Source organism: Exophiala viscosa (assembly GCF_022695815.1).
Source record: "Exophiala viscosa unplaced genomic scaffold EDD37scaffold_2, whole genome shotgun sequence".
Classification (NCBI taxonomy): Eukaryota; Fungi; Ascomycota; class Eurotiomycetes; order Chaetothyriales; family Herpotrichiellaceae; genus Exophiala; species Exophiala viscosa.
In genome coordinates this window covers 2,958,732-2,971,439 of record NW_026944354.1, presented here as the reverse complement: position 1 = coordinate 2,971,439, position 12,708 = coordinate 2,958,732, and the positions used below count along the sequence as shown (strand labels likewise).

At 52.1% G+C, this 12,708-nt stretch overlaps 6 protein-coding genes across 6 annotated transcripts; 4 read left to right on the top strand and 2 right to left on the bottom strand.

Annotated features, from left to right (window-relative positions):
- Nucleotides 1–1,051: 1,051 nt before the first annotated feature.
- On the top strand, nucleotides 1,052–2,778 carry EDD37DRAFT_272767 (pyruvate dehydrogenase E1 component alpha subunit). The gene is made up of 4 exons (XM_062810961.1): nucleotides 1,052–1,256; nucleotides 1,312–1,445; nucleotides 1,502–1,956; nucleotides 2,017–2,778. Exons 1-4 carry the CDS (start codon nucleotides 1,143–1,145, stop codon nucleotides 2,520–2,522), a joined length of 1,209 nt encoding a protein of 402 aa, XP_062673574.1. The 5' UTR covers nucleotides 1,052–1,142; the 3' UTR covers nucleotides 2,523–2,778.
- A 46-nt stretch (nucleotides 2,779–2,824) lies between these two features.
- Nucleotides 2,825–4,083, top strand: EDD37DRAFT_647346 (uncharacterized protein; the record flags this gene model as incomplete). The annotated part of the gene is made up of 2 exons (XM_062817856.1): nucleotides 2,825–2,986; nucleotides 3,142–4,083. 2 exons carry the CDS (start codon nucleotides 2,825–2,827, stop codon nucleotides 4,081–4,083), a joined length of 1,104 nt encoding a protein of 367 aa, XP_062673573.1.
- A 44-nt stretch (nucleotides 4,084–4,127) lies between these two features.
- Nucleotides 4,128–7,875, bottom strand: EDD37DRAFT_623083 (translation initiation factor eIF-3 subunit 10). Its single transcript, XM_062816093.1, has 3 exons — nucleotides 7,634–7,875; nucleotides 7,344–7,568; nucleotides 4,128–7,289 (listed from the first exon to the last, which is right to left on the bottom strand). The coding sequence occupies exons 1-3, from the start codon at nucleotides 7,673–7,675 to the stop codon at nucleotides 4,293–4,295; spliced, it is 3,264 nt and encodes a 1,087-aa protein (XP_062673572.1). The 5' UTR covers nucleotides 7,676–7,875; the 3' UTR covers nucleotides 4,128–4,292.
- Nucleotides 7,876–8,063: 188 nt separating this feature from the next.
- On the top strand, nucleotides 8,064–8,976 carry EDD37DRAFT_623080 (guanine nucleotide-binding protein subunit gamma). The gene is made up of 2 exons (XM_062816092.1): nucleotides 8,064–8,523; nucleotides 8,580–8,976. Exons 1-2 carry the CDS (start codon nucleotides 8,369–8,371, stop codon nucleotides 8,704–8,706), a joined length of 282 nt encoding a protein of 93 aa, XP_062673571.1. The 5' UTR covers nucleotides 8,064–8,368; the 3' UTR covers nucleotides 8,707–8,976.
- Nucleotides 8,977–9,585: 609 nt separating this feature from the next.
- EDD37DRAFT_272289 (Rdx family-domain-containing protein) lies at nucleotides 9,586–10,471 on the top strand. The gene is made up of 3 exons (XM_062810959.1): nucleotides 9,586–9,680; nucleotides 9,736–9,852; nucleotides 10,007–10,471. The coding sequence occupies exons 2-3, from the start codon at nucleotides 9,763–9,765 to the stop codon at nucleotides 10,409–10,411; spliced, it is 495 nt and encodes a 164-aa protein (XP_062673570.1). The 5' UTR covers nucleotides 9,586–9,680; nucleotides 9,736–9,762; the 3' UTR covers nucleotides 10,412–10,471.
- Nucleotides 10,472–10,915: 444 nt separating this feature from the next.
- On the bottom strand, nucleotides 10,916–12,448 carry EDD37DRAFT_560397 (pectin lyase fold/virulence factor; the record flags this gene model as incomplete). The annotated part of the gene is made up of 2 exons (XM_062813845.1): nucleotides 10,916–11,932; nucleotides 12,020–12,448. 2 exons carry the CDS (start codon nucleotides 12,446–12,448, stop codon nucleotides 10,916–10,918), a joined length of 1,446 nt encoding a protein of 481 aa, XP_062673569.1.
- Nucleotides 12,449–12,708: the final 260 nt, after the last annotated feature.

The following is a 12,708-nucleotide window of genomic DNA, read 5'->3' as shown; positions in this document are numbered from 1 at the left end:
GCTGCCAGAGTCTCCAGAGTAACTCTCATCGAGAGGTGATGAAGTCACCCATTCAGGTGCGCAGAGCATGACTTCCTAGCCCACGTGCTCGATGGAAGCCGCGCCTGGCGATGAAGAAGGTGGGAAGATCTGAGGGATTGGGTATTTTCAGGCCACCCACCTGCCCAGCACAAGCTTTCTCGGGCGCAAAGCTTACCTAAAAGCTTGGTGAGTAAATTGGCGGTACGGGAGATGTGCCGAGGCATGAACCAACGATCCCCTGAGATTGCGGTCCAGGGGTCACAGCCTTGTGTGATATGGCCCCAGGAATAGGTCACCTCATGGACGGCCGCAAAAGGACCAGCGTGGACGAAGACAGCCCAGAGAGATACCATAGGAAAAGTCCCAAAATACTTGCAAGCTAATGACGCGTCCGTATTGCCGCCAAGCAAAACGAGCTTGTCTCATGGTGGTCCAAGGAGGGATCTCTGCTTTATCTCCCAGGCTCGACATATATGAACTCACCTAATGTGGAATTGGTCGGGGTAACAAGGCCGAAAGTGTCGTCTTCCGGCGACTCGGTGATGCCCTCGAAATCCTGGACACCCCTAGGCTATCACCGTTGAAGGCCAAAAGGCTTTGAATTGAAAAGACACGGCTGCACACCTCCCGGCACCCGGCTAAATTTGCCCGGAGCCCGGCTTCGGAGATGCTAATATAAAATGGTCTGTCGCGAGTTCTCCGACCCAAAACGTCCTCGGGCCGTGAAGCACCCAGTTGAAGTCCTTCCGCAACGAATCAAGTGTCATATGCTGAGCCTAAGACAACCGCATCTATGCGAAAGTGACCGAGATATGTCTCCTGGTCTGCGATCTCCAGGAGATCTGGCAGACATGATTTGCTCGTCACGGTACGCGAGTGCTTGTTCTCGCTCTAAGCTCTCCGGAGAGCGTGGATGGTCCCCGGATCGACAGCATTGAACGACGGTCAGACCCGTCTTCCTGATGTCCAGGGGAAAGCAAAACACAACTGCGTAGGTCCTAAAATGCTTCTTCATGGTCAGGCTCCCGGCCAGGCACCGGGCGGGTCGCGATATTGCGTTCGAGCAAAACCACTCCTCTTAACTCCTGGAGCCTTGCAGATGTCGAGTACAGTCTCTCCGCATGCATCTCCTAAAGACATTCAGGCCTAGAGTGGTTTGCGCGCCACTTGCGCTTCGATGCCACCAAGTCGTCAACCAAAGGTCGTTTACGGTGGACGCTCCAACCGTTCCTAGCGTAGGAACACGAACGACTCCCTTGTGGCGGACTCTCGCTGACACTGGAGCTCCAGAACGATGACGAGCACTTCGAAGTCCCTCTCGGAGAGAAGAGCTTCGAGCCTTACAAGATGGAGTCGCCCCCGCTCTCGCTGGAGACCACGAAGAAGGAATTGAAAGAACTGTACAGACATATGTGGAGAATCAGGTATGTCTTGCTCAATGACAGCCACACAAGAGAAAGGACCCTCACAAGCCTTTCAGGCACCTAGAGATGGCCATCAATCGTCTCTACCTGCAGCGCAAGATCCGCGGGTTTTGTCATCTCTCAATCGGGCAGGAAGCAGTGGCCGTCGGCATCGAGCACGGAATAACGAGGGACGACAAACTCATCACAGCATACCGATGTCATGGCAATGTCTTAATGCGAGGAGCGTCACCAAGAGAAGTCGTCGGAGAAGTTCTGGGTCGACGAGAAGGTGTTGCTCGTGGGAAAGGCGGCTCGGTTCACATGTACTATAAAAACTTCTATGGCGGCAACGGTATCGTGGGTGCACAGGTACCCATCGGCGCAGGTCTTGCCTTTGCACAGCAATATATGAACACCAAGGACGTCACGATCAGCCTGTACGGCGATGGAGCGGCAAACCAAGGACAGGTCTTTGAGGCGTTCAACATGGCCAAATTGTGGAATCTGCCGGTCATCTTTGGTTGTGAAAGTGAGTGTTTTTGGTTGGGAAATTGATTATGCCTGAAGGCCTGCTGACAGCACATCGCAGATAACATGTTTGGGATGGGTACATCAGCGGCAAGGTCATCCGCCTCTGTCGAGTACTTCAAGCGCGGTCAATACATCCCCGGCCTCAAGATCGACGCAATGAATGTTCTGGCGGTGTTGGCGGCGATGAAGTATGGCAAAAGATACGTCTTGGAGAACGGCCCACTCGTGTATGAATTCGCTTGCTACCGATATTTCGGCCACTCGGTATCCGATCCAGGGACAACGTATCGGACACGAGATGACATACAGGCGGTGCGGAAGATGCAGGACCCGATCAACAATTTCCATGCCCATCTCATCTCGTGGGGCATCGCAGATGAGGAAGAGTTGAAGAAGATTGACAAAGACGAGAAGGCCATGATCGAGCAAGAAGTTGGAGAGGCGGAGAAGATGCCTTTCCCGGATGCCTCTCCACGAATCTTATTCGAGGACAGTTATGTCCGCGGAAGTGAACCACTTTATGTAAGAGGGAGAACGCCTGAGGAGACTTTTTATTTCGATTAGAATGGAGGTCTCTGCAAACTTCGACGAAAAGGTCCGGAGGCGGTGACCGCGCGAAAGATTCGGAGCGAAACAACGTACGGTGTTATAGTTGGCTACCATTGGAGGAGCATATTCAAGGAAGATATGATGTACAAGAATGAATCTGCAGAAAAGGAGGTTCGGTGTATGGTTCCGCTATGCCAAGATATATTCCTTCCCTTTCATCTGCAGCCTTCCGCCCATCATGCCAATTCACTTTTCTATTGATCATTATTTTCGTCCTTCTGGAATCTTCGCGAGTTGTTGTAGATTCGCTGGAATCAATGTCTTTCGCCTTCGGCTTCACTGGTGACGACATCGAAGATGAAGAAGACACCCAAGAGCAAGATGTGCTAGCAGCAAAAGTCTCAAATTACAAAATCTCCGACCCAGACCACCAACCTGTGGAGACGATAGCGCCGAAATGGCATTCTTTCGAACATCTGGTAGGTTCTCCATCTCGTACAAGAAAGGATCACTCAGTGCACGGCGAGAGACTTGCATGAGAAAAACCCTCCACCGGTCATGCAATCGTCCTTCCGAAGAAGAATAAAGAAGAAGACAATATCCATGCGTTACCCACCTTCTAACATATCCCCAGCTATCATCCCTTCCATCTCAACTCTCATATAACACCATCACAATCCCATCTCGGGCTGGCGTAGCCAATAAACCTGATGCTCTGCCTGATCCCGGGCCCAGACACACGAGAACCACCATCCACCGCCGCTCCTTATTCGACATCAGACAACAACTCATGGCCGAAGCCGACCCATCAGCCAACTCTGACGCAGACACACTCCTATCAGGCCTACAGAACGGCGATCTGACCTCAGGCATCTACGAAGGCGGCTTCAAAACTTGGGAGTGCTCCCTTGATCTCGCTTCGCTTGTCTCAAACCTCGACTTCAGCCAAGACTGGCACATCATCGAACTCGGCGCTGGGAGCGCGGTGCCTAGTCTCGCATTGCTACGTGCGTTCCTGACATCCCGTCATACCCGCACCCTCAAATTCACATTATGCGATTACAACGAGGCCGTTTTACGGTTGTGCACAGCACCCAACATACTACTAAACTACCTCCAGCAGATATCACAGCATACTGCTCCACATAACGACGACGAAGACGAGGAAGGGGACCTCGATATCGAGGAATTGGGAGACAACTTCGTCCAGGACGCGATACAGGATATGCATTCGCGGAACCTATCCTTCGACTTCATATCCGGCGGCTGGGGCGAGTCTTTCCTCGAGCTGCTCCAACAGACTGATAGAAGCGTGAACACGCTCATCCTCGCATCAGAAACGATATACTCGCCTGCTTCCATACAGGTTTTCACAGATACGCTGGTCCAGTTGCTTCGACGGCAAACGACTGGAGGAGCGAAAGCTTGGGTCGCGGCGAAGAAAGTCTACTTCGGGGTGGGAGGAGGTGTGGACGAATTCCTCGGTGAGGTCAGGAGTCGTGATGCCAAAAGCACGGTTCTACTAGACACCAAGGACACGGGCGTTGGGCGAGTGGTTCTGGAAATTACTGTATAATGATACGGCTGACCTTCATGGTCACGCATGATACCACACGAACAGAAATATGATCAATGCCTTTCCATTCACTACCATACATTCCACACCATACTACCGTCGTGCCATCTCCTCATCCCTGGTAAGAACGAAAGGTATGACCAAGATTGCCAGACTAAAATACACATGAACCCCTTTTAAGAAACAACGAGTGTCTGTCCCTCACCAGCTTACCCTTGACGATTGCGCATACTGGGAGGGACGTATCTTCCTCCTGTCGATCCTCCGGCCGCAGGCTTCCGAAGAGGTGTGGGCGCGGGCGAATCGTCGCCACTACCGTGAGCAGGTGATCCAGCGTCTTCTCTCGACAGAGTGCGACCACCGTCTCTCATGTGCGATGGAACATACCGGCCGCCAGGAGCGCCATTAGCGGGCGAGCCCGATGTGTTGCGCATAGGAAGGTCCCGAGGAGGGAAGTCCCGAGCTGGCGGCGGGCCATCTCCACGAGGAGGTGCGCCACCAGCTTGACGAAGGTGAGGAGGCACGTAACCGCTACGGGTAGGCGCTGGTGCCGGAGCAGCTTCTTGGGCAGGAGCTGGTGCTTCAGCGGGTGCTTCACCGGACGCTCCAGCAGCTTGTCTTGCGGCTTCTCTTTCACGCCAGCTGGGCTTCCCTCCCAAGGCGAGACGTGGAGCAGTGCGTGGGCCGTCTTGCGATTCGGTCGGTGTTTCCAGAGGAGCTGCTTCTTTTGGTCGGGAGAATGGCTCTGGACCGGCTCCTTTTCGCTGGGCTCTCCTGGCCGCGGCTTCTTCCTCTCGTTGCATTTGCTTGTGGGCAGCTTCATCACGTTCGGCACGTTCAGCAGCAAGTCTGGCCTGTCTCTCGGCAGTAACTCTCTTCTTCTCTTCTTCGGCCTTTGCTCTCTCCTCTTCTTCACGCGCTCGGGCCTCCTCTTCCTCTTGGATACGACGCTCTTCAGCTTCTTGAGCTTCTTGCTGTCGGATTTTCTCCTCTTGGTATGCCTTGATACGTTTGCGCTTCTCCTCTTCGAACTCGCGTTCAGCCTTCTTGCGAAGTCTCTCAAACTCCGCCGAGCGTTGTTCGTTGATCTTCCCCTTGAAGCTATCATATTGCTTGACAAGCCTGCTAAGACGATGCTTGAGGGCCAAACCTTGTTTGTGCTTGAGTTGAGCTTCCTCCAGGGTTTCTTTCTTTGTCTCTTCATAGACTTTGATGTCCTCCTCACGCTGCTTTTCATAGTCTGTAGTTCCGTATTTCAGCTCTTCGCGGCGGAAAGCACGTTCGAGATGATCGATTCGCTTAGCCGTCACACGGATCTTCTCGTCCTTTTCGCGCTTGTCTTTCTCGAGTTGGGTCAACTTCAACATTCGAATGGCATTGGAGTCAAGCTCATCGACGTTGATGTCTTCAAGGTCAATCTTCATGCCACCTTTGAGCTCCTGCAGCTGCTTTTCCATTTCTTGTCGACGAATGCGATCTTGTTCATCCTTGACACGTTTGAGTTCACGTGCTTTGGTTTCTTCCCGTAGACGGGCGGCCTCAGCCTCTATTTGTTGTTGTGCACGGATACGACGACGAGTCTCCTCCTCCCTCTGTTTCTTTGAGAGTGCTTCGGAAGCCTCTTCTTTCTTCTTCTCAATGACGACACGTCTCTCAAGCGTCTCTTCATGTTCTTGTTGGGCACCAGCCTGAGCACGAGCCAGAGCTGATTCCCGTGCGGCAAGACGCGCTTGATTGTATGAGGGATCCACATACATGCAAGTGATGTGCAGAGTCTTGGCCAGGCGACTAAGTTGTGAGCGAGCAATTTCAGCAGGAGTGTTTTGGAGTCGCTGAACGGATCCACTGTCACTCTCTGCGGAACCTGCAGAGCTGCCTGGGTGGAGGGCTTTGGCAGAGGAGAAGACGTCCGAGTCGAATGACAGAATGCCGGAGACATGGTCGAGGCGGATGGACAGATCGCCCTTCTTGCATCCGTTCATGATGAACTTTTCAATCATGGCAGGGGTGGCCTCGAAAGGAGCAGGGAACTGAGCCAGCTTGGTGACGAAGCTCAATTCTACGGATTCATAAACCTGGGAAAGTTGCTGGAACAGGCGAGTAAGGATGACTTGCTGTAGCGGCAGGACATATTTCTCCATCTCAGGATCGGCGCCAATCTGAGTGAGAATGGGAGAAATCTTCTTGCAGATCACAAGAGGATGGAAATCGACCTCAAGAATGTTGTAAAGATCTCTGATCTCGGGCCGCACTCTCTTGAGCAGTCCTTTGTTCAGTGCATCCTTGAAGAGCGCAGCTCTGGTGGGTGCAAAGTGCATGCTCAGGAGGTTCGTCAGTCTGTTGTTCTTGTTCTTGCGAGCCTCGTCGACATCGACAAGGGCGCCACGCGAACGAGAAGTGCTGATGACCGGGATGGCAAGGGCTGAAAGCAAGACAAATGAAGCGGCCTTTGTCAGGGAATCCTCGGTGACGGTGGGGTTGTCACGCTTGACTGCTTGCCCAGAGGCCATGGCTGTGGCGGATTGACGGAGGAGATTGTAGTATTTGTTCCAGGCCGCGGCATGGAAGAGGAAGTTATCGCTGACAAGGAAGATCTTGGTAAGCTTTTCGTAGTAGTTTGCCATCATGACATTTTTTGCCGGACGTTTGGACAGAGTCAAGAGCATGTGAATGTCCTCGACGCTGCGGAAAGCTTCTTGCCAGAGTTCAAGTTCGTCAGCCACGTTCAGTTGTCGAAAGCGGGTTTCCAGATGGCGTTGCAACGTCTCGGGCTCATTGAGGTTGATTGCGTGCATCTGAGAAGAATATTTCGCCGCATTCTGGACGTGGTTGCGCAAAAGTTCGCAGAGACGACGGAACTCGGTTTTGCGGGTGTATTTGAGACAGAAATCGAAGGCTTGGTGGGCCGTGCTCTGGTACATGACCTCGAGTCTGGCATTGTTCTTCAGGATTTCGAGGACGGTACGGTAGGTTTCCCACAAGAATTTGAGCCATGGTGTAACGATTGCTCGATCTGTCCGGTCTTTGGACTGCTCTCCAGAGACAGTGGCGAGGAGAATAGTCTCTGGTGTCTCGGTGGCCTCGAGATCTTCGATGTTGAGGTTTGTCGAGTCCTTTTGTTCCAAGGAAGACTGTACCAGATCTGCTTTGGCCTGCGCCTCTTGGACCTTTTGTTCAGCAAGCTCAATGAACTTTTTCAAAACCAACTGCAAATAGTGTCAGCCTAGACGTCGCAAAACCCATCTCATCACAATTCTTACTTCGATGGTCCCGACGTTGGTGTTTTGTGCAATGTTCTTGTATTGGTAGAGTCCATCCTTCGCAGACTTTCCTTTTCGCAGATCGACGGATAATTCGACGAAAAGGAGCATAACCGGCTCAAGGGAGGCGATGGGGCTGTTCCGGGAGCGCTTCGAGGTGACATGTTCGTGAAGGACAGTGAGAGCGGCTTGTGTTTGGTCAACGGCCATGAGCTCTTGTGCTCGCTACAGCATGTTTGTCAGTCATTTTGCGCAGGCAGACTCAATGAATGCAGAAGGGTTCGCCTTACTCTGAGCACATTCTCAGGCCGGATATGCGGTGGTGGAGGCATCTTGACGGTGGGTTACTCTATCTTAGAGTAACAGAGATGATCAAATCAATGATATCTCTCCAGACCTGAAATAAGCCTGTCCTAGAGATGCTGTGATGATGGCCGCAGGTTGTCTGAGGCGTGTCGTTGAACTGTGAAGTTGAGATTTGTGGCCTGGTTTCATATGTCTTGGCGGTCTGTTACCGCAGCGGCAGTGTCCGCAGTTTTGGCTATGACAGAACGACAAACGAAAGACAGACACAAAAACAGCGAGTTTTCCTCGGAGCCTTTTTCTCCCGACATCGTCACTCACGTGCTTTCCCAATATCGTTAGCGTGCCTTGTTTGCCAATCTGGAACCTCTTGACAAAATGGATCGCAGTACGAAAGTCCCCTTGATTTAAACTGCACTGTCTCCTGGCTAACCCACATCACCTTGACCAGAGACCATTGAGCTCGTCTATCTCGGCATCCATCCTGACCAGCTCGCTCTGCCAGAACACTACCACTACAAGTACTCGATCGCCAAGCAAGTGCGCCTCCTCTACCTCGCTGCCAAAAAGCAGGAGACCCCCATTCCCCACCCTCCTCTTCGCCGAGTCGGGACTCTTCCTCCACCCAACCACTACAATCGCGGTTTTGATACGACCTGCTGCATCGACTACCATTTCTTCCTCTTCGACCGTGTCGATCTGCGTGACTGCAAAAATCCAACATGCCAGCAGCATATGCGGTGCGGGATGGCGGAGATGCCAAAACGAAGAAGCAAAGCATGGCAGATCTTAAGCTCCGGCGGCTTCAGGAGCTCAATTCACGGCTGAAGGAAGATCTTGAAAGGCCTCGTGTCAAGGTGGCAGAAGCGTCGATGAGGTGGGTTCCTGAAATACTGTGATCTGAGATAGCTTTGACTGACAATCGGCATCTAGCTTGATCAACTACTGCAATCAGACACGAGACTACATGGTACCTTCTGTATGGGGTCATGTTGATAGGAAAGAAGATCCCTACAACCCACAAAGCGGTGGCAGTGATGGGTGTTGTTCAGTCATGTAATGGGTTTCAAGTGGTACGGGACAATCACAACATCGGCAATCTGATGTGAAGGACGGAACTTGATTCAAAAAGCATCCGGCGCAAATGGCGTTCATTGTTCGATAAAGATTAGCCATGGACTTCATGCGAAATTCTAGCGTGGAGTATGTTATGCAGTGCTGTTTACACGATTCACAGAGTCAGCTTTACTTCATTCCTGTTCAGAACTTGAATGACAGGACCCTCAGTCGAGGCTAGGGTAGGATACGCAATCAAAAATCGATTCACGAAGTCTTCATTGTTACTGTTGCTGTTGCTGTTGCTGTGTCTTCCTCATTGCTACTAGTACTTACCCGTGGCCAGCCTCAATTCTTATCGAGTCGTAATGTGATTTTTGAAGCCTGCACCGCCTACAGATATGCCTCGAGCGTAGTCCAAGGTCATTTGCTACAGGCCACCAGGGTATCCCGGGCATACAATGCAGTGAGCTTGTTTTGCCCTTCGCTTAAGTCTAAGCACTGTGTGTTCAGGAACAGTGGAAAGCATTCTTGCAGACTTCACAAAAACCCGAGTAACGAGATCAAAAACTGCCTTGACACTGGTGATCTTTTCCGCAAACCTTGCATAGACTTGCGTCTGATGGGGGCTCGACGCTGTTGACAGTGTGAATCCTTTCTGGATCCCTAAGTTGGGCTTGTGCCAGCCGCCCAGCCTCCTGGGTCTTGGGGGCGTCCACTTGGGGCTCTGCTCATCAATTCTCCGAGTGGCTTTACTTAAGCTGCACATCTACGCCATAGGCCGCGCTATGACCTCAAAGTTTTGATACGGACTTCGTTCACTCGATTCCTAGGGTGTCACAAACGACGTAGCTCTTCTTTCTTCGACAAATCAGACATACCAGCAAAACTAATTTGGGCCGCCATCCGTCGCAAACGGACTTGCAGACGCTACCCTGACGTCCTCATCGCGACCATAAGCAACCCGATTCAGACATAGTGTCACAACTTGATACTGTCTCAAACTGGCCTGGTTGTTATTGACCTTGGACAGCAGACCCCTCTATCCACACATACCACGATGACTACTCACGCAACATCCACAGTACGCGTTCCGCGCATAGCAATTGAGTTCTGCACGCAATGTAAATGGAACTTGAGAGCAGCTTACGTGAGTACCCCATGTTTTCGTGAGGACTATCCTGTTTCGATTCTGAGCCTGTTGAACGATTTCCCAGTAAAACATTGGGACCCGGCTTGGATCACATACACGCAGTCTCAGTAAGAGGTAGTGGAAGAATCGTCACTAACAATTGGCGCCTCAGTTTGCCCAAGAACTTCTCCAAACGTTCGGTACCAGCATTGGGGAGATTGCTCTCATACCTGTAACGGGCGGGATCTTTACAGTCACTATGACACATGCTGCAGCTCCCACAGCACCAGATTCAGAATCACCCAGTTCAGTGACAGACACAGTGCTCTGGGACCGCAAAACCGAAAACGGATTTCCCGAGACCAAAGAACTGAAGAATCGTGTCCGAAATATCATTGAGCCTGATCGCGATCTGGGCCATATCGATCGGAGACTGAAGAAGGATAAGGAGGCCCAGGCAGGAAGTGGCGCGGGCGATCCAAGCGTGGCAAAGATGCACGGTGACAGCAACGGTCAGCAAATTGCCGTTGGTGAAGGCAAGGCCAGCGAGCAGAAAGAGTGTGAGGATTGTAAGTGATCGTGCTTGGGTAAAATACGCCACGGATCATCTCGCTGGTACTGATACATACCGAGCGCCACCTCCATGAGCTCGGACTATAGAAAAGCCCTGAATCATTCTCTTGAAGACAAATGGCTGTTACGAGCAGGCGCGCATAGAGATATGCGGCCTCATGACTATAAGACATGTCGCGACTACCACCGGGCCAACGTCCAGCAACAACAGAGGGTATAGCATGAACCTCAGAATTTCATCGAAGCAATGGAGGACCTCCACGATTATAACAACGTCAATGAGTCTCAACATCTCCGGACCCAGGCACGGAGGGCAATGTCTGATGGTTTCCTTCACATTGACAAGCTTGGTCGTTGTCACGAATCAAAGAAATCCTCATCAGCATCAGGGACTGAAGCAAGTCATATATGTTGTATATACATTCATTTCTCGGCCGCCAGCCTTCAATGTATAAATATCGAACGACCGAGACCAATTACCATTTCAGACGAAAACGCACCTTCCATCCTACGACGTGATCGTGCTGTTACACGTCAACCCCGTGACATTCCTAGCATTGACACAGGTCAGACTCGCACTTGCATTCGTAGCCGAGTTGCTCAGATGGACATTGGCGAACGCGATATTCTCACAAGGCGCGGCAGCCGAACAATTCAGCCCGACTCCTACCTTCCCACTCACCGTACCAGACACGTCCGAGAAGCTCAAGTCCTCGAACTCAAGCGTGCTCGTGTCACAGTAATTCGCCTGATCAGCAACCTTGTAATAGCACTTATTGATAAAGACAGCCTGGCTGGTGTTATGCGTCGTCAAACCCTGAAACGTGACGTTAGACACTCGCCCTGTCCCACCACCGCCACCCTGAGGCGGCGTCCCTTCCTCTTTGCCGACCCAGGACTTGAAGTACGCGCCTCCAGCAACCGCAGCACCGCCTGTGCGTGGGTTAACGTCCTGGCTCACGCTGATATTCGTCGCTGTCACATTTGAAATGTAATCCGGTGAATCGACGTACTGGCCAATACTCCCGAAAGCGATCCCACCACCCACGCACGTCATATTGCTGATGAGCATGTTCGTTGTGTTGCCCTTTGGCGCAAGACAATCGTCGCCGCCATGAAACACCCAGTCCTTGATGAGCAGGTGGTCGACCCGCAAGGAATCCAGCCCGTCGATGTTGGTCTCAAAGTTGGATGAATTGCCATAGGGGTCGGTGTTGGTGCCATTGATACAAACGCTAGAGATCTCGACATTGTACGAGTCCTGCACCCAGAACGACCAGAACTGCGGTTGGCGGATCGAGAAGTTCGTTATTACCACATTGGACGCATTGTAGATGGATAGAACTATGGGTCTGCCAAATTGGTTGCTCAACCCGGCTGCGTGGGTCATCCATGCTTGCCCGTTGCCGTCGACGCCGCCTTGCATCCAGCCGCCGCCGTCGATGGTGAAGTTTTGCCCTTCGACGATCCAGGCCGTGGATTGGTTCTGAAACTCGACGCGGAAGGAGTTGTCGATCCAATATGTCTGTACATTTGTTAGAGAGGAACTTCCATCCGAGATCAGAGGCAATGCAGAGATGATGCACGACTTGTGGAGGGAGGCGCCACCTACCAAGTCTGGCGTGAAGGAGAGTGTACCGAAAATCTCGAACCGTGCGTTCTCAAGGTACATGTGCATGCGGTGCGAGACGGTGTAGACATAGGGAGCAGGGAGTGTGATGGTGCCGTTGACGCCGCACTGTTCCACGGCTGCGAGGATCTGGGACGAGTCGTCCTGGCCCCAACCCAGTGGTGTGACCACGCAGTGTGAACCTGTGGGAGTGCTCAACGAGGGGAAAGCAGCTTGTGTAGGAGCCTGCCCGAGATAAGGGTACGAGGCGTTCTTGTGATATGGGAGAGTCGTCTCGGCTGAATAGACGGATGTGGTTGCAGCCTGGGGAAAATATATCGTCGTGGCTGTGAACGTCGAGCTTTGCGAATGTACTCGATCTGCGAAGAAGGCGAGTCCGGCGACTAAAAGCACACTTTTGGACGACACCATGACCAGGTCAGTTTCTGATGCTCGTATGCCTACCTCTCAAATGGAACTCAGCAGTGATTCCTACCTGAAGGCCAAGAGCCATGGAGCTTGTTTGTGCTCAGATTCATCTTTATAAGCTCGCTGGGAGCTATCCGCGGGCATCGAATATTTTCTACCCGCTACAGACAAATGAAGTTGAGGTGGTAAGCCCACGTGGTGTTGTTAATGCTCGCACATCGAAGGTAGCCAAGATCCTCGGTCCGGGGTTGTCTGAACGCCCG